The sequence below is a fragment of the Lynx rufus genome, unplaced genomic scaffold (genome assembly GCF_022079265.1).
Source record: "Lynx rufus isolate CCGP_SWC_20201006 ecotype Redwood Valley unplaced genomic scaffold, mLynRuf1.p SCAF_20, whole genome shotgun sequence".
Lineage (NCBI taxonomy): Eukaryota > Metazoa > Chordata > Mammalia > Carnivora > Felidae > Lynx > Lynx rufus.
In genome coordinates, this window is record NW_025814835.1 from 2,687,707 (window position 1) to 2,707,716 (window position 20,010).

Sequence of the window (20,010 nt, forward strand, 5' to 3'; positions counted from 1 at the left end):
TCTCGTCCCTCTAACTCACAAAAGCTTTCACCTTCTCGCTGTGGTCCGCTGAGCTCTCCTATCTCTAAACCCGGAGCACATCTGTAACAATACGCCTCTGCGACCGAGACACGGCTTTCGACTGCCGCACGCCGTCCACGCACGGACTCCGCTACACCATAAGCGTCTGGTAGCTCAGTGTCCTTTTTTTTTTTTTTTTAATTTTTTTTTTTTTAACATTTATTTATTTTTGAGACAGAGAGAGACAGAGCATGAACGGGGGGAGGGCCAGAGAGAGAGGGAGACACAGAATCTGAAGCAGGCTCCAGGCTCTGAGCTGTCAGCACAGAGCCTGATGCGGGGCTCGAACTCACGGACCGTGAGATCGTGACCTGAGCGAAGTCGGACGCTCAACCGACTGAGCCACCCAGGCGCCCCTCAATGTCCTTTTTAATACTTGACAGTGTGTTATATTTAGTACATAACGGGGACTCAGCTCAAAACCAGACTACCATTCAAAACAAGAAAGGTCTTAAGTAAAGATAATATTCATATTTGGGGTGCCTGGACGGCTCAGTCGGTTAGGCGTTCGACTTCAGCTCGGGTCATGATCTCGCGGTCCGTGAGTTCGAGCCCCGCGTCGGACTCTGTGCTGACAGCTCAGAGCCTGGAGCCTGCTTCGGATTCTGTGTCTCCCTCTCTCTGCCCCTCCCCCGCTCATGCTCTCTCTCCATCTCAATAATAAATAAACATTTAAAAAAATGTAAGATAATATTTAGATTTAATTACAAATGACAAATAATTCAAAACAAAACCTGAAGAAAATCCTCTAAACTCTGAATCTTACCATCAAAGAATTGTACACAAATGAGATAAATCATGGAATTTTCAAACGAAATTCAACTACATCCAAATGAGTAAGTTTTTCTTTTTAAAGTTTTTCTATACTGTATTATATGAAAAGCATAAAACAATACAAAATAACAAGCAATGTATCTGAACGATGAACCCAGAAATCTTCTTTATTCACAACACAGACCATCTAAAGAGAAAGAAAAGGAAGAATAAAAAGAAAATACCACTCTCTTGAATTACTTAATGTAGACATAAAACTCCAAATAAGCTCATGCGTGTTATTTTTAGACAAAGTATAATGGTTGCAAAAGTTCTTACCAAGAACAAATTTCTACTTTTTTCTAAATGTTTGTTTATTTTGGGGAGAGAAGGCAGAAAGGGAGAGAATCCCAAGCAGGCTCTTCACTCAGTGCAGAGCCCAACATACTGCTCGATCCCAGGACCCGAGCCCAAATCAAGAGCCAGGATGCTTAACCGACGGAGCCAAGGTGCCCCAATTCATACTTACTTTTCAGGCAGCTGTAAAAGCCCTCAGGTATCAGAGCTGCAAGCACTTAGCAGACCTCAAGCAGCAAAATAAGAGAGCGGGACAAAGACTGCTACAGGGAGCTGAGAACAATATGCACGCCATAATAAATGTAGTTTCCAGGGCAGATGAACTGAAGCCCACAGCATCAGGGGCCCAGGTCCTGCAACGGGTCAAGCAGATGCCGGCCTATCACAGCACAGAGCAGGGGTCAAGTTCACGGTCCTAAGTCATCAAGAAGAGGTTAAGATTTCAAGACCTTGCTCTGGTGTAAGAGGGTGAAATCTCTCTGGCCTTAGGAAAGACGTCCACACGGAGCAGTTAAACCACTGTCATACCTAAAGGAATAAGCTGCCAGCTTTTCAAAACACCTTTCACTGTGACTTCTAGAGAGCCAATATTTTATAACAAATTTCAAACTCTGTGAAGTTTTAATAATGATTTATATGTCACAAGTTTTACGACAAATATACAAAAAAGCATATTAAATTTTAAATCAACATGCAAAATACCTCTTAAAATAACCAAATTCTACTAAAAACATTCTCTCTCACAAAACTAAATAAATCAAATAGTGACAGCTTTAGATGGAGTGTGTTCAATCTGGAAATATATGGTTAATTATGAGCTAGCAACAAAACCTTGACTCGTGAGGTCTCCTCAGGACGACAACAGCCCTCCCCTCCCTCAAACAGGTGTTTGCAGAGACAGTCCCTATGCTAGACGTGTGCTCCTCCCTGAAAAGTGTCAGTCAAAAGAAAGAGCTTTTGCATCAACCCGTCTCTCAACCTTTTCTCAGCACACGAAGAAAACAAGCGCCAGCTCCAACCCGTCCTGAGGATCAGTTTACCGAAAGTGCAGCAGAACTGCATGAACTTGCTCCGCGGTCTACACGTGTATGTGACTTACTCGGGTCACAACCCGACAGACGGACACACTGTATGCAAGCTCTCCAGGCGGAGCACCGCATGTGACCTCACGGCCTCTGGAGCCCCATCCAGCGCTCGGGGCAGGAGAGAGCGCGGTCTCCGGGCCCAGGGCCGAGTGCCTCCCTCCATCTGGGGGGCCAGCGCGCCTCAGTGTTGTGGGGAAGCGAGTCTGGAGAAGCGTGTGCTGCCTGCGGCCACATCACAGCACCTTGGAAGGTTCTGGCACAGTAACCGGACAGTGGCCGGTGCTCTCTCGCAGGAGAGGTGTCACGGGCTGTGGATTTCCAGCAGCTTATTGGTGCACATGAAGCAGATACTCAGAAATGCAAGGGGAACTTCTAACCCAGAGGCTTCATACAGTGAATAAAAATATGTGGAAATGTGCTTTTTTTCCTTCCCTCCTGTCTGGACAGCGGGGATCCCCGGATGATAAACCACTTAGATTTCAACCTCCGGTTTTTCACTTGGGGCCGAGGGGCCAGATCAAGGGGAAGAGGAGACTAGAACCACCGTGGTCTGTGGGCTGAGAAACAAGGATTTTGTGGCCACATGTCAACACTGAGAAAACGCGTGTCAGGAGGCAGCGTTAACAGATGAGCGCTTTGCCCCTCAGAGAGCACCTGCTCCCCAGACTCTGGAGACATACAGTCGGCCCCCAAGAAAACATTTCTGTGGGAACACTTCTGCCCCAAAGACAGAAACCTATTTCCTTCAAGAACGACGCAGGACCGCCTGCCCCTCTCTGAAGCCATGCTGAGCCCCGCGGGTGCTCGGAACGAACAGAATGTCGCTACAGTCTGCGCAGGGGCTGTAAGGGCCAGCGCTGCGGGCACCGAGCAGAGGAAGGGCAGGTTCCGAGCCTCCACAAGGAGGCCGCACTTGTGCCGGCCTCGGATGGCCTCATAGGCCTGCCGGAGGTCTCAGGGACGCGGCGGAGAAGGGGAGAAAGAAGACACTCCCGCTGAAGAAAGGCCCGTGGCAGAGGATGGCCCTTGAGAAAGAGTGTGACTGTTTCAAACGCCCGGGGAGCCAGCATCCCGAAGGCCAGGGAGGGAGGCCGCAGAGGCACGGGGGCCGGCTCACAGAGAGCTCACGGACCCACGGGGCGAGGAGTGAGCGCGGACGGAACCGGCAAGGGTCCAGCCTGCGGGATGGCGGTGCTGTGGTGGAAGGGAGGACAGGGGTGGCCGAGAGGCTGCAGCATCGAGGACAGGCAGAGACCGCCGGGGTAAAGCCCTAGGGGCTGTCGGGAGGAGACACCAATCACAGGGAGAAAAGCAGCCTGAGTTTTACAACTGTCGTGGTTTTGGAATGTCAAACAAACAGGCTGATACTACCAGAACGTTCAACAGACCTATCGCCTTTTCGAGAAAAAAAAAAAAAAGGAGGCACGTTTCTTAAAAGATAAGCACTATGCCAGCCTAAACGTCTTGGCCTTAACGCATATGAAAATTACCAGGGAGAAATGGCGATTTCTTCTTTAGAATTTTTTTTTCTTTTTTATCCAACTTCTCTGGGCTTTCTTGTTCTTTTTCTGGCTCTGCATCGGCGGAGGGGGGCGGCTCACTTGAGGCGTGAGGCGTGTCCGCGGTGGGCCCCTGCGCAGAGGGCGTCCTGGCGTGGCTGGGGTCGTGAGCGTGCGCTGCAGCTGGAATTGAAGACAGCCCACTGTTTTCTAAGGCTTGCTAAGACAGAACAGAACTAACAGGTTAGGAGGGGTGAGGCCCGAACCCGCCTGCCAACATCAATCACAGAGATGCAATAAGGCTCGCCCACAGAATTCTAATTCCGCCCCACGAGACATAAAACGCTATACGCCGCTGATCGTCACTTGTAAGCTCGACTCCCAACTCTAGGAAGCTGAAATGTCCGTTCTGATAACTGACATCTCCCCTCCACCCAGAACACGGTACAGTAAAATTAAAAGGAACTGAAGTTAATTCCTTATTAGACTTTTAGGAATTTTACCTCAGACCACGTTGGTTATCTCCAAACGGGTCTGGGACTCGCTGTTTTCAGTTATAGCGAGTCTACCCAAAAGTTTACATCGGTTGTCATGCACCCTGAGATTCCTTATACCAACTCGTCCCAAAAGGTACAGAGAGGAGACAGGTTAGTTATTACAGCAAGTAACTAAATAGGGTGGAGAAGGCAGGCTGTCTCTGTTGGCAAAGGAAGGATCTGAGGATACAGCTGGCCTGGGGTGAAAGAATCAGAAAAGAGCACTTTGGGGCGCCTGGGTGGCGCAGTCGGTTTAGCGTCCGACTTCAGCCAGGTCACAATCTCGCGGTCCGTGAGTTCGAGCCCCGCGTCGGGCTCTGGGCTGATGGCTCGGAGCCTGGAGCCTGTTTCCGATTCTGTGTCTCCCTCTCTCTCTGCCCCTCCCCGTTCATGCTCTATCTCTCTCTGTCCCAAAAATAAATTAAAAAAAAAAAAAAAAGGAAAAGAGCACTTTGCCCCGATTTGTTCTGCTGCTCTCCCACCGGAGCGTGGACCATCTACACGGCCAAGGAGACACAGACTGACTCTCTCGAAACAGTTAACACACGAGAGCCTCAACAAAGAACGAAGTATGTCTTAGGCCTCCGTCAACGGGGATAAATACAGGAAGGTTCTGAAAAGCCTATTCATCTCAAGTAAACCGCTCACGGAGAAAATTAAAGTTTTAAACTATTTCTAAATTTATGCATTAGCCATCTAGATTCTGCACCGTCCATAAGCAACTCAATAAGCAGATTTTGTTGCAACAGAACGTTTTCAATTAGGACGCATCTTTATTGATGATTCCTCCCTCTGACAAGCCCCTGCCTATTTATTTTTTGGTCACGAAGCCCAGGCGCAGACGAGCACGGACAGGAACAGGCAGATGCGTCTCACCTGTAAAATGTCCTGGTTGATGCCCACTGTGATGCTGAGCTGCTGGCCGGGCTGAGGGGGCTGGTTGGACTCAGCCGGCCCTGGCTCGGACAGCTCCAGGAGCTGCTGGATGACATCGGTCACCGCCTGGGAATTCTGCTGACTCGACGCGGACGTGACGTGGACTTCCGTCTGCTGGAGAGGTAACGTCTGAAACAGTGTGGCCTGAAATGCAGCAGCATTGTCGTTGAAAATATAAGAAGCACATTAACCTGTACTTCAATTTACAAGAAAAAAGAACAGCACCTCTTCCTACGACCGTTAAAATCTAACAATATCCCAAAGATGAATGTTAAATAAAATGTCTCACTGATTTTTACGTGAGCCACAATACTGGCTGTTAAAGGAACGTATTCGGTGAATTGTTCACCTCACTTTTTAAATTTTTCTAAGTGGCAGGAGAGACAATCAGTTCAAGGTGGGGGTTTGAGCACAAGGTTACGAAATAAAATGAGAGAGAAACCACTGTGGCCAAAACAGTTCAAGACATTTCGGGAAAACACGTGCGCTAGAGGAATAAATGCGCAGTGAAGCTACACACAAGAATATCCAAGCAGGGACCGACCTGATCACCCAGAAACTCAGGAATCTGAAATGCCACACCAAGAAAAGGGTGGAAGTCAGAGACACTCGTGTGTGTGGTGCCATCAAGGTGGACACAGGGAGCCACACGTCTGCCAGAATCGACAGGGCACACGACACAGAGCGTGGACCCGAGTCACTGCTAGCACAGCAGCGCTCGCTCGTCCGCTGTGACAGACGCGGCACGGAAACGCAAGGGGGCAGCAACGGGGCGGCTACGCGTGGGGCTGGTGCGGTACACGGGACTTCTCCACCTTCTGCTCAATTCTCCTGCAAACCTAAAATTGCTCTAAGAAATCAAGTCTATTAATTAGAAAAAAAAAAAAAAAAAGATGATGGAAAACTACTTAGGGCTGCCAGTGAGTCCCTTGTCTTCCTCCACAGAACAAGTGACAGGCACTTACCCTGAGGCAACAGAAATGGGGGATTGTCTCTAGAAGAGGCAACAACAGGGGCACCTTGGGAGGATCAGGGCACCTTCTTGGCACTTAGTCCCCCAACTAAACAAAGTCTGCGTTCTGCCCCAGGGACCCCAAGTTTAAGAGCTGGTTCCCCGGTCAACTGCATGTAAAGTGGCTCTGGAGGCCACACGGCTCCATCCCGCACGGGCTCACTGCCGCCTCACTGCGCAAGACGACAGCACCACCGGCCACCGGGAGCCGCAGGCTAACTCGACGAGGGCAGGGTGGGCAGTGGCCCCGGGCAGACCACTCAAGGAGCAGAAGAGAACTTTTAAAGGAAAATGCTAACTAGGCTTCCCAGGAAACCTCACCAAACCAGAAAAGAAAGAAGCAATCAGATGGCAAAGGAGCAGTCTCAGAATTTAAAAATCTTAGCAGCTGAAGCGCCTGGGTGGCTCAGTCGGTTAAGCACAGAACTTCAGCTCAGGTCGTGATCTCTCGGTCAGTGAGTTCAAGCCCCGCGTCAGGCTCTGTGCTGACAGCTCAGAGCCTGGAGCCTGCTTCGGACTCCGTGTCTCCCCCTCTCTCTGCCCCTCCCCTGCTCGTGCTCTCTGTCTCTCTCTCAAAAATGAATAGACATTTAAAAAAAAATTTTTTTTTAATTTAAAAAACAGCCCAAAATAGACATTTGAAGACTTAATCGTTAGTCTCTAATTGTTCTCCAGTTTCAGAACTTACGGACAACAATCCCCCTGATCAGGGGTAAGGTGAGGAACCATCCCATGCCGCAGATACTGCAGAAAAGAGAAGAAAACACAAAGCGCACACGAGGCCCTCACGTTCAGGAACTAACCACTGCCTAGTGTCTACACTGGCAGGAGGCAGGTGCTGACGAACACGCACTCACGCTCCCAAGATTCCTGGACGCAGCGGGTCTGCGGCAGTGGAAACAAGCCTACGCTTAGATCCTGCCATTAGAGAGGCAACAGACCAAGGCCAAGCTGGAGATTCCTCCCAAAAGTTTGTGTGTCAGACAACTTTCAATACGTGTACTGGAAGATACAACTTAGTTTCCCAAAAGTCCACAGTCTCAGGAAAAAATTATCACTGTCATGTCAGACATGGAGAAATCTTATTTGGAAAGGATAACTGATTCTTAAATTATAATAACATAGGGATAGAGATCATTCAATAATAATTGTCAGTAGCACTGTAGGAATTACAAAGTCAGAAATTAATGATTACATTTTGTCCTTTTTTCACTGGTTCAAATGACAGTCCATAAGTCAGGGTCATGTGGTATCATTCTGAAGTCTAAAAAGATTGATTTTCTTTCACTAACTAAAAAAATAAGAAAGTAGCCCTTACCTGCTAGAAACTTTCATAGCACTTTATGGCATTAAATAATTTTTTTTTATGTTTTTTACAAGTGGGGGAGGGGCAGAGAGAGAGGGAGACACAGAATCTGAAGCAGGCTCCGGGCTCTGAACTGTGAGCACTGAGCCCAACGCAGGGCTCGAACTCACAAACCACGAAATCAGGACCTGAGCCGAAGTCAGATGCTCAACCGACTGAGCTCCCCAGGTGCCCCGGCACTAAATAATACTCTTAAGTAATATTCAATCTTAAAGGTCAAAATTAGGATGACAGATTTCGGTAAGAGATTATCCTCTTATCAACCAGCTTACTAATAAACTCACCGTTAACACATGCGCCGTCTCTGCAGAACTTGCTGGATTCTGTGGTCCACCCATATGCATCTTGCTGATATGAGTGTTCAAGCTACCCAAACTTTTAAATACACAACTACATTCTGTACAATTATAGGTAGGGCCATTCTTGACCTTAAGGAACAAAAAAGGAAAAAATGCTTTTTACAACTGACAATTAGATAAAAATGTTTAAATTATAGCCAATCTAATTTACCGTTCTATTGAAAATGACAGAAACAGCCTAACCATTTAACATTACCTCCTCATTCAAATTAGACAGCTCTAAAATCAGTGACCCAATTCTTTAATCAATAATGCCAATCTGAGATTAACTGAAATTTCAGTCTTTTCTATAAATCAGGACACGTTTGGAAGTAAGAAGTGTTCAGTTGTTATAATTTGGTAAAAATATCTGACTTACACTCTCAGTTCTTAAATGGCTAAGCACAATGTTCAATTAGAAAGGCTACACAGTTGGGGCCCCTGGGTGGCCCAGTCAATTAAGCGTCTGACTTCGGCTCAGGTCCTGATCTCACGGTCCGTGAGTCAAGCCCCGCGTCGGGCTCTGTGCTGACAGCTGAGAGCCTGGAGCCTGTTTCAGATTCTGTGTCTCCCTCTCTCTCTGACCCTCCCCAGTTCATGCTCTGTCTCTGTCTCAAAAATAAATAAACGTTAAGAAAAAAAAAAGAAAGAAAGGCTACACAGTTAGATATAAACATCACCCTAACTGAGCCTTTAGGGAGCTCATACACACACGTGAGGACAGATGGTCACCCAGTGTGTACATTTTTCATCACCAATTCCAATATTCCACATCAGCAACTACTTTCCACCACTGTGACGTAGCCAGAAGTGGGCACCAGAGATAAGGAGTGATGTGGAGGGCTTTTCCAAACTCAGGAGCTCTGGTGAGCACCTCACAGGGCGGCTCGGGGTCCCAGCGAGGTCTCTCTGGGCACTACACAAGTGAACCGTCATCCCGAAACCTCGTCTGGGCAGAAGCGGCTCTGGGAGAACGCCGCGTGCAGGCCGCATTTATTCTTCTGCAATCTACAGGAAGCCTCACCTCACGTTGTTACCACCTCACTAGTATTTACGTGTTCTTCCTCATGTTTCTGGGTCTGAGATAATAAGCCTTGGTTTTTAAAAGTAACTCACTGCATACGGAAGTCTGAATCTGTTTATAAACTACGTGAAGGGTGTAGGGTTTTTTTATTTTAGTGATACTTAAGACTTCATTGCAAGGAAAATAAAAAGAGACACATTTGATTTTAATATGAGTTTTCATTCTGGGGCGCCTGGGTGGCTCAGTCCGTTGGGTGTCCAACTTCGGCTCAGGTCATGATCTCACGGTCCGTGAGTTCGAGCCCTACATCGGGCTCTGTGCTGACAGCCCGGAGCCTGGAGCCTGCTTCAGATTCTGTGTCTCCTTCTCTCTCTGCCCCTCCCCCATTCAAGCTCTGTCTCTGTCTCTCTCAAAAATAAATAAACATTTAAAAAAAACAAAAAATTAAAAAAATACATGAGTTTTAATTCTGCAAAAGTTACACAAAATAAACAGATCCTGGATAAAAGTATTTGTGTCACTTAAACATTCATTTATAGTCTACAATTAGACTATAAAAACACCAAATCATGATAGTCAGGAAGAACAAATGTTAACCTGCTTAAGAGATACACTTCCTTTGCAAGTCGGTAAGATGTACAGACAATAAAAAATTGTGATCATCAGTTTCACTGAAAGAGTTAACACGAAGGGAAATAAACAGACCAGAGGTCTGTCTGACAAAAAATGCGAATGAGGCCACATGTAAGTTTAGCAATAATAATAATAATAATAGGAAAAATACTTTTTTCCTCAATTTGTTTCTTATCTTTCAATTTCTTACACTTCAGAGTGTCCACGTTTCAAGTCTGCTAAAGGGATGACACAGGTTAACAATCACAACTAGCAAAAGTATGATGATATTCAAACATTTATTCATCAGAGCTATGACAGTGCAAGGCCACAAAGGGATAATATTTTATGTTTCTTCCATATCGGCCTAAAAGGTTTCCATCTACAGGTATCTGTTTCTTGTTTAAAACAAAGTCTGCTCTGCACCAACCCTAAATCTAGAAAAGAATGTCTCAGGCTCACCCATTGGCTCAAGAGCCGCGCAGCGCAGCCCCGTGAAAACCACACCCACCCACGTGCGACATTTACCTCCGAGTGAACTCTCTGCACATGTGACTGCAGATTCCCTTTCTGAGAAAAGGCGGCAGGACAGAAGGCACAGGCGTGGGGTTTTTCACCTGTGTGCTTGATCATGTGCGTCTGCAACGCCCCCTTCTGGTTGAAAGCCTTCCCGCATTCACTGCATTTAAACGGCCTTTCACCTAGGGAGGGAGAAAAATGGTCAAAATATAATTCCATAGTGTGGGAGCCCCGGATGAGCTAAGAGAGAAATACGTTCCGCCAAACTCAAGACCCAAAACCTGTCTGTCCAGACAGAACGCCACCCCGTAACTGTAGACTCATTTATCTAACGACCTAGTCAACATGAAGACCACGGGCACACGACAAAGGATGAAAAACCAAGATTATCTTCCAGGTCTAGCTAGCTCTAGAGCACTCGTTCTTTCCTCTAAACCACCTCATAAATCACCCAAAAGTGAACGTACTTCATACCTGTGTGTATCCTAATATGCCGAGTTAACTGACTTGGCTTTTGAAACGTCTTTCCACAGTGTGGGCACGAGTACGTGAATCCACTCCTGTCGATGTTCCGATTGTAAGACCTTGTACTTGACACCCTAGTGTAACACAGGGGGGAAACACTCATGAAGTCATCTCCTTTGTGTTATAATTTCAAAATTCAAATGCTACCGGAAAGTGTGGCTGACTGGTGGTCAGAACACACAGCAGTGAGAAATCACAGAGGAGTGTGTGTATGCACACACACACACACACACACAGGTGCACACATACATGCAGTTGTTTTGTGTGTTCATTACCATAAAATTCATTTTTTGCTACATAATGAAACGATAAACTTCCTTTTGTCTTGTTTTCTTGGGGGCGGGGGGTGCGGAGGTCAGAACGTCCCTTGTGGACAAAGCTTTACCGTGACGGTCAAAGGTAAACAGCTGTACGCTGCCAAGTGTCCCTCCGTCCTCCGGTCTCCCGCTGTCAGTACCATCGAGACGGGGCGCCAGGGTGGTTCGCTCATGATCTGGGACAGGCATGCCTACCTGGAAGGGCTTCCCACTACCCTGGGGATAAAATCCTCAGCCCAGGATGGCCTCAGCGCCACAAACTCTCCTCCACAGTGGGCTCCCAGACACCAGGCTCCCTTCTGCTCTCAAACGCAGAAAACTCACGGCTGCTGAGTTGTGGTAACTGCTCTCCCCTTGGCTGCAGGTCCCTGCCCTGGACCCAAAGGGCCCTCCTCATTGCAAGGACCCCTCCTCACAGCAGCTCCCAACCCACCGCCCTTCGCCGCTCACTGCCTGCCTCCCTGCCTCCCGAGGAGTAGATGAGCAGTCCTCACGGAGTGTGAGGACGAGGCTGTCTGTCTGTCCAGTGTGTCCCTCGGCCCCAGCAGACTCAGAAGCCAGCGTGGCCGAGTGCAAGCCCACCACCCAGTCACCCTTAATCATCTCTCCAAAACCCTCCCAGACACATCAAAACCGCCTGCGCTAAAACCTCATCAGAATAAAAATCTAGTGTGACGGGGCACACGCAACACGGCTCAAACGGTGACGTCCTCGCTGGGCTCTGCATCATCAACAACGGGCAAGATGCAGGGAGCGGGAAGGGGAAGAGAGCTCTGACCCCACATGGGGTGCAGGCCCCACATCCAAACCACAGCGCCCGAGAGGATACACGAGCCCTGCCGAGTCCGCGGTGCACACACTTTATTTACCGCTGCGGACACTCTGGTTGTGGCTGTAGTTGTTATTTAAGAGTCTGCATATTCCCTAAGCTTTGGGGCTGGAACGGTGGCGAGCCAAAGTGACAAGGGTAGGTAACAAGAAAACGGACGCTGGCTCTCAGGGTCTGGCGGAGAACTCAGCTCCACGAGTGTGACACGTAAGCATCGACACCAGGCCCCGGGAGCACAGGCCGGGAAGAGCCCGTCTTCATTGCATCAAGAAAGTGAAATTGCAACAAGAATACACAATCAGGAATAAATCAAACAGGAAACTTTGAAAGAGGTGTTAAGTTTTACTGGAAGTAAATACACACAGGTATTTAAGCACACTCATGCTGCCAGCATTATGAGCTCTGAAAGCAGACGATGAGGGTTTGATTCCTTGACACTGGAAACTTCGGCGCTGTACAACCGTGGGAAAGTAACCTGGTCCTGGAGTCTCGGGTTTCTCATCCGCAAGGCAACCCGGTCTTACAGGGGTGCTCGTAATGATTAAACTAAGCTTTATTTATGTGTTTTTATACACACGCTAAGTGCAGTGTTCAGAACATAAATGTTCTAAACAGACGGTATAAATAAAGCGATTCATGAAAAAGGGTGCTCATCTGAACCCTGTTACTTACCTGTAAAAACGTATTGCCAGGATCTTGTTCTACAACTTTTAATACTCTATACTAGCGAAAAATCTCTACCCATACAGCCTGCTGCCTATTTAAAATTTTTGCTCTAATCCGAAGCAGGCTCCAGGCCCCGAGCTGTCAGCACACAGCCCGACGTGGGGCTCGAACCCACAAACTGTGAGATCACGTCAGCCGAAGTCAGACGCTCAACAGCCCAACGTGGGGCTCGAACCCACGAACTGTGAGATCATGTCAGCCGAAGTCAGACGCTCAACCGACTGACCCCCGCAGGTGCCCCGGCTCATACCTAATTTTGTAATGAGTCTTCATGTGCTCCTTCAGCTGTGATGACGTCTCGAACTCCTTCCTACAGGCCTTACAGGTGTGCACGCGGCTCCCGGCCAGCTCCTGGCGGTGCTCCTCCATGTGGATGGCCAGCTGGCTCTGCAGGGTGAACTCATCCCCACACTCCGAGCAGATGAGGTTCTGCAACAGCAAAGACCGTTCGTGAGCAGAGCAAGCGTTTCAAAACCATCACTTCTTACAAGAACTGGTGTTGGAAACAGTCAATACACAGATTACACTTTCCTCTGGAACAAGCACGATTTTGCCTCAAAAAACACATCATTATGTCCAAAGGTGAGTATATAAAAATAATCTTTATTGGAAGTAAAAGATAGAAACATAGGGAAAGGGATGAGAGAACACTGCCATTTTTGGGCAAAGTGAACGGCTTCCAATTGGCTGTTGTGACCGGCATCTTGTCCTTCTGTGCTGTGGACACATTAGGGAGGCAGAACGACTTCACCTCCACAGAAGGGTCAGGACACAATTTAAGATTATAGTTTAATAGACTACCTTAAAACAAAACAGCTGGCAAATTTTTAAATGGAAACATTTCTCATTGTTGCAGTTTGTTTACAGGGAGTCTATCACAGAAAAGTCTGGGACTCTGTCCAGACCTGGCTTGCTCCGTACGTGAAACAGGTGTGGTCTGAACAGCGCCGTGAGGATGTATAAAATACACACGGGATTTCAAAGACTTACTGCAAAAAGCAAAGAACGTAAGACAGGTCAGTAACTTTTAATATGTGAATAATATTTTGGATATATTTTCAATACAAAATATACCAAAATAAAATTTCCTTTTTTTTTTTTTTCTTTTGTAGTAGGACTACTTACTATACATTTTAAATCAGTCGTATGTCAATTAGGTAACACTGGTCCAGATGTTCTGGAGTTGGGTTGGTTCACATGAAGCCTGCCAGTTACGAGCCACGTGCATTTGGGTGTTAACCACTGTGTGTGTGAAACACGGATGTCAGTAACACCCGCCCTCACCGGTACTCTAAAGACACCGCATAGAGCGCGGCACAGAGGAAGAACTCAGCATGACACATATCAGTAGGGGCTACTGACTGAGCACAAGGTTTGATTAGCTTACCCATTCAGAGTTCCTAATACAATTTTTTAAATGATCCGCAAAATAAACTGTCCCAGCAAGGGGGAAAAAGTGAGTGTAACCCGTCAATGAGCATAAACTATTGCCTCCAAATAACAAAACATATAACCATTTCTTTCAACAGACTTTCTTCCATTTACTATACATAATGGCCCTGTGGATGTGCGTAAACCCTATTAAAATGAGCTGGTTCACTGACACTGAGAGCATCCTTAGCAGGAAAAGACAGGGATGAATGGAATATATTGGGCAACCCCATAATGATTTCAACTCAAAGAACTTTAAGTTAGTATTCTTTTATAATAATTTAAGGAAATGATGAACTACCGAATCGTTAGCATCTTGTCGACAATAAGAAAACTCCCGGAAACTGTCAAAAAGAAAAAATACACCTAATTTGCTGCATCTCTTAGAAAACACTCAATTTGTATGGCAAAATATTCACGTTCACTAAGGACTCCCCCGGGCCTCCCATCTTGTCACTGTGAAATAAAACTTGACCCCAGCACCCTGCCCCGTCCTCACCTTATTCTTTTATTGCTCTGGCTCAGACCCATCCTCTTTTGACTCACCTTTTTACCAAATGATCAGAGTAGTATATTTTAGGAGAGCTCTACGTTTGTCAGTTCTCTGAGTGAAAACTCTGGTTATGCAGTTTGCTCATTTGGTAAAAGCAAGGGCAAGAACCACCCCCCCCCCCACCCCGGGCCAAAGCAAGAGGCCACGTGATGGAGAGCGTCATCATGGTCTCTGCTTCACGCCGGGAAAGCCCAAGGAGCCAGGACACACCTTCCGCCCTCCCGCCAGCTGGCAACACTTGCAGAAGCCTGACAAGGAGCCTGTCCTCGAGCCACGGAGGACAGCTAAGGGTCTTCTCGCTGTGCCGCATTCTCCATAGGCAGAGCTAACGGCAGTCTTTGAGGCTAGAAGTGACGACTGCTTCCTCCCCTAGAACAGACCTTTCTGCGTAGTTTCCCTCACTGACAAGTGGCAAGCAGAAATCGTCAAGGGAAATGCATGGCATTCTAATCAGCCTCCACCTTGCTGAAGACGGAATTTTTACAAGTCAGGGTATAAAATATGGTAATAGTAACTGCCTTGAGACCGCTCCCCCTGTAACACCTGTCCTTCCGTCTCCCCAGCCCTGGGGCCACCGGATGATCTTTCCCTGCCGCCCCGTCTCTCAGTCACGCGCTCACACCCTCCAGGCTCCAGCATCTAAGGCTGCTCTCTGCCCCTGGCCTTCTCAGGTGCCTCTGGGATTTCTAGTCCACGGCTGAGCCCTTCAACTGCGTTCTCTATTTCAATCACTGCATTTTCCGCTCTATCATTTCCCTTTGGCTCTTCTATTTTTTTCATTTATTTCAAAACCATTCGTAAAGCAATTTTAGGATGGCTGCTTTAAAATTCCTTCCAAATAATTCCAACAGCCAAGTCATTTCAGTGTTGGTATTTGCTGTCTTTCCTCGTTAGAGTTGGAACTATCGAGGCTCTTGGTCTGCTCGATGACTTTCAACAGTATCCTGGACACTTTGGGTATTATGCTGTAGACTCTAGATCTCCGCTTATCTTTCAGCAGGCAGTCACTCTGCTTAGATGCAGCACAGGACCGGGTCAGGGGTAGAGGCTCACCTCGCAGGGCCCCGCTCACCCCACGGGTGGAAAGCCCAGGGCAGACTAGTCCTTCCTGCGCCAACTGGTTCAATGTCGCTGCGGCCAGGTGCGGTGAGGCTCAAAGGACACTATCTGGGCAGAGAATCGGACCACTGCCTGCACCTGCCAGACAGAGTATGGGAGGTCAGGTCCCAGCCCGCCTCCACAGGCACCATCAGGTGGGGGAACCTGGGTGCCGCCTCCTACCAGGGGAGGGCTGCGGGATCAGCTCCTACGTATTCCCAGGTGGTCACGGGATCAGAGGGCCATCTGTTCCTGAGAACAGGGACGGGGCGTGGTGAAAGATCACTGGAAGCCTTGCCGAGCGGGTTTTCAGTTGGTATGTGGCCAGAGCAGGGTGGGCATCGTCAGAAAGACTTCCCACGGTGGCCCCTCTTTTGCCGGTTTTGGCTACGGGGAAGCGGCTTTCATCTACGGTGTTGGCAGGGGCACCAGGCTCCTCCAGCAACCCGCCCAGGGGGAGGGGAGGAAAGAAAGAAGCCGAGGCCCGCCCTCCAGCTGCCTGCCCTCCTCCCACCTCCCCCCGCCCTCTCCACCCGCCGGTTCCCCCTCGTCCAGGCATCTCAGCCGTGAGGGGGCCTGGGACGAAGGGCTTCTCCGTGTTAGCTGGATTCTTACGGCCTATTTCTGCATGTGACTGACTACAGGACTTCTGCCTGGAGTCACATTCATACACCATATTCTTCTACAATCACCCAGAAATACAAACATACCGCACAGAGAAAGGCAGCCAAAACCGTATTACTTTCACATATGCGGGAAAGACGGAGAAAGACGGTCCAATACCTAGACTTTCCTTACACAGTAACAGATTTCCTACCCGACCAAATACTCCACCTCCCAATCCTGCTCACCCACCACCAGCCTGCGTGAGGACCGTGCCTCTCGGGAGAAGCCCTCTTCGTCCTCCTCATCGAACCACGCGACAGGGTTACCTCAAAGAGAGTGGAGGCCAGAGGGGGTCCTGGACAGCCTAGGGGGCAGCGCGGCCCTGCCAGCTCTGAGCTGCACGGGGCCAGACAGGTGAGCGATGGAAACAGAACCCGGATGGAGCCTGATACAAGCATTTAGGACAAGAACGAGCTCCCTCCTTTTCACGTAAGGCCAACACGTTTTTCACACCTGAAGTAAGCATAGCAAAGCCCTTTTTCCTGTGCCCCTGGAAAGCCCCCCAGACACAAATTCCTGCCCGGCGTGGGGTTACTAAGTCAGGTCACCGAGTATCTGCCTCCAGCTTCCGGAAGCCTTCTTGGCACACACAGGGCACCCACGCGTCCCTGCACGTGCCGCAGACCTCTCTTCCCCGATGGTGGCCGCCCTTCCCCTCCCGCCATCCTTCACGATCCGAGACCGGCTGCTACACTCAAAGACAGGGGCCAGATCACAGGGACAGCAGCAAGAGAAACGTGGAGTCCCCTCATCTCAGGAAGACACGTCTCTCAGAAGACTTTCTAGAAAAACTGTAACAGGGTCGGAAAGTACGGAACATTGACATTGTCACAGCCGTAACAGTAAAAGGCAAAGACGCTGAGGGTCAGGTGGGACCAGCTGCCTGCAGGCAGGGCCTCGTCTTGCAGCCTAACAACAACTGACACGAGGGAAGTTAAACCATAGACCGTGATCAGAGGGAAGGACGGTGAGCTCCACTGGGAGGAACCACCTGGGAAGGGTACGGACGAAACGTGTGCAAGAGAAAATACGACCAAGGGACGACTCCGAAAGTTACGTACGAGGAACTAAGAACTCCTGCCAGCGAGAGGCGACTGTCAGGGTCCAAGCCGACCGCAAAAGGCTACTCCGAAGAAGCGCTACAGGGGAGCACGGGGAGTGTGGCCGTCGGGGAGCCGCCGGTGGCCGCGAGGGGCCAGAGCGGGTGCCCCGGGGAAGGCGCCCCGGCCCGCTTCGCCCCTGCCTGAGTGATCCTGCGGGAGGAGCCACACATACCCCAGCCCAGACGTTTTCTGCCCACAAAACACAGGCTCCAGAAGCACTAACCAGGCTGCACACAGCCATTCGCTCGCACCCAACACACACTGGCCCGTTCTCAGCTACGAGCCACGTGTCACCTGCACCACCGCCCCGCTCGCGTCTCTGATCAGGCTCTGCTCTTATCGCCCGCTCTGTGTCTAACTGCCTTGGCTCTTGGCCTCATGAAGACAGAGCAGTGCTCCCACCTCACCGAGAAGAATGAGGCTAGCCAGCCACAGGCCCAAGCTGTGGACGGGGCACCGGGTGCCCCAGGGCAAAGTCACGACGGGGCCGGGGACAGCGGGCATTGTCAAGGGCTGTGCGATGCTCACTGCTGTCCGGTCCCGGACACACGAGCGGCTCCAGACACTCAGCTCCACTGTCATCAGACCTTTGCGAAGCTGGCTTTCGGTACCTGCTGTGGTTAGAAGCAGGGACTGAGTGACAACCAGTGTGGAATGGGAAATCCCGGGGTTCAAAAAGCCGTGCAGCACCTAATCTGTGCACGGAAGTCTTTCACATAACTCAGTAAGACCAATACTCGCTATGCTGTTTGGATCTAAGTACTTGAAAGAAAAGAAAAAAGAAGAAAAGAGAAGGAAAGAGAAGGAAAGAAAAGAGAAGAGAAGGAAAGAGAAGAGGAGAGGAGAGGAGAGGAGAGGAGAGGAGAGGAGAGGAGAGGAGAGGAGAGGAGAGGAGAGGAAAGGAAAGGAAAAAGAAAAGAAAAAAGACGGCAGGGGAGGGGAGGGGAGGGAAAGAAGGAACTCTTAGGTTTTGGCCTCCGAAAAAACTTACTGAGACACGTTGGGAAGTCTGCCCAGTGCGGCAGAAGCCGCCGGGTGTCCACCCCAAACCCGTGCCCTCCCTCCCCGTGAGCCCTCCCACAGGGGGTCATCCCTTGCTCTGCTAGGTGCCGCCTCTGAGGATGAGTCCCTACGGCAGTGTTAAATTCTGGAGCGTGGCCACTGTTCTGTGACAACGAGGGAAATGGTCTTTGCTTTCAGGAGATGACACACTCAAGTATTCAGACGGGCAACAGCAGTGGGACAATGCGGTGGGGCCAGGGGGACAGAGGTGTGTCTGGTGATCCAGATAAAGGACTCACTGTTCTCAGGTGCTCACTGGACCCGTCTCAGTGTGACCTTTTTCAGAATAAAAAGTCAGGGGATATGCTACCACTGACTACACACCATGACAACACACAGGTTTTATCGGAGACGCTCCCCCCATATGCTAGTGAAAACAAAACGTCTTATCACCCGATTACTATTTCTAGACGAGGCTGTGTAGCTAAACCTTACAGAGAAACTGGCAGAATGGCAAGGTACAAAGGCTAACATACAAAATCGCTTTCCTACAGATGAATGACAAACACATACAGAAAAAAACGCTAAACGATGCTAATAAAAATCCTAAAATACTTAAGGGTGTAAATAATACACTGAATAAAACATTACTGAGATGTTTTGACAACAAAGATTCAATATTGTAAACACATTCAATTTTCAGCCGTAACAATCTAAAAATGTAATTCAAACAAAATAAAAATACCAACCGATTTCTAACTAGGCAAAATTCTAAAGTTCACATTAGTAACAAACCAGAAAAGGAAAACAGGAAATATACGAAATTTGCTTATGGTCACAGAGGACCACGGCAAAGACAACGGTGGAGGACGAGGAGGTGGTGACCCCCACGAAGCCGCGAGAGGACCGGGCAGAGGGAGACGGCAGTTCTGATGCCACTCGCTGTGTCACCTCGACTTCTACTAGTAGGCTACCTTGCAGATATTCGAAACCGAACGCCCCCTCGCCCCTCAATCCCTACTCTGCTGTGGGCTGTGTGGTCACACTCACTGAACCCAAAGCCGGGGTGGGTGCTTAATCAGATGGAAAGGGGCGGACGTGAAACAGAAGTGGACTGGACGCCAGAGCCCGGCGCTGACTTCCCCAGACGGACGAGGCTTCCTGGGCTCGCGGACAGCGGTCCCAGCAGGTGGCTGTGGAACTATTCCAGGGACAACTGCAGGGCAGAGGGAGGGGAGGGGCGTGCCGACTGCAGAGGACGGACACGCGGGCCGAGCCGGGGGGCAAGCGCAAGGCCCACAGGAGAACCGGAACCGAGGGATCGGTGTGAGCGCCCACGAGGTGCAACGGGTGCGGGTGCCGTGCCGCACGTGCACCTGCACCGCGAGACGCGGCGGGGCCTTGCAAAGTAATTTTAGATGTGGGAAGGAGTTCCGAGCAAGTCCCAGGGACCAGATCTGGAACTGAACGCGCTGCTCACTGCAGCCTTGTATCTACGAAAAGCTGAAGGCCACTTAGAAGAGGGACGGTGGCCTGCCGACTTCCGCACGTGCGTCGGCAGGTGACACCGTGTGGTTGTTGAAGAGAATGAGACGGCCCAGATGAACACAAGCGGAATGACACCGAGGCTGCACAGCTGAAGACAACAGGAGCAGGACGGACG

The 20,010-nt window shown here is 49.4% G+C and overlaps 1 protein-coding gene across 10 annotated transcripts in view; it reads right to left on the reverse strand.

Annotated features, from left to right (window-relative positions):
* ZNF236 (zinc finger protein 236) overlaps positions 1–20,010 on the reverse strand; it is a 107,063-nt gene that overhangs the window by 68,103 nt on the left and 18,950 nt on the right. For 9 of the 10 annotated variants that reach the window (XR_006963302.1, XM_047086350.1, XM_047086354.1 and 6 more), the window contains 6 exons: positions 12,745–12,923; positions 10,572–10,696; positions 10,107–10,279; positions 7,889–8,032; positions 5,167–5,370; positions 3,746–3,974 (listed from right to left, as the gene is read on the reverse strand). Coding sequence is in view for 9 of the 10 variants with exons in the window: in XM_047086350.1 (XP_046942306.1) it covers positions 3,746–3,974; positions 5,167–5,370; positions 7,889–8,032; positions 10,107–10,279; positions 10,572–10,696; positions 12,745–12,923 (1,054 nt within the window). In the remaining variant the exon portion in view is untranslated. Of the gene's footprint in view, positions 1–3,745; positions 3,975–5,166; positions 5,371–7,888; positions 8,033–10,106; positions 10,280–10,571; positions 10,697–12,744; positions 12,924–15,531; positions 15,676–20,010 lie in introns of all 10 variants that reach the window. The other variant, XM_047086355.1, reaches the window with a different exon arrangement.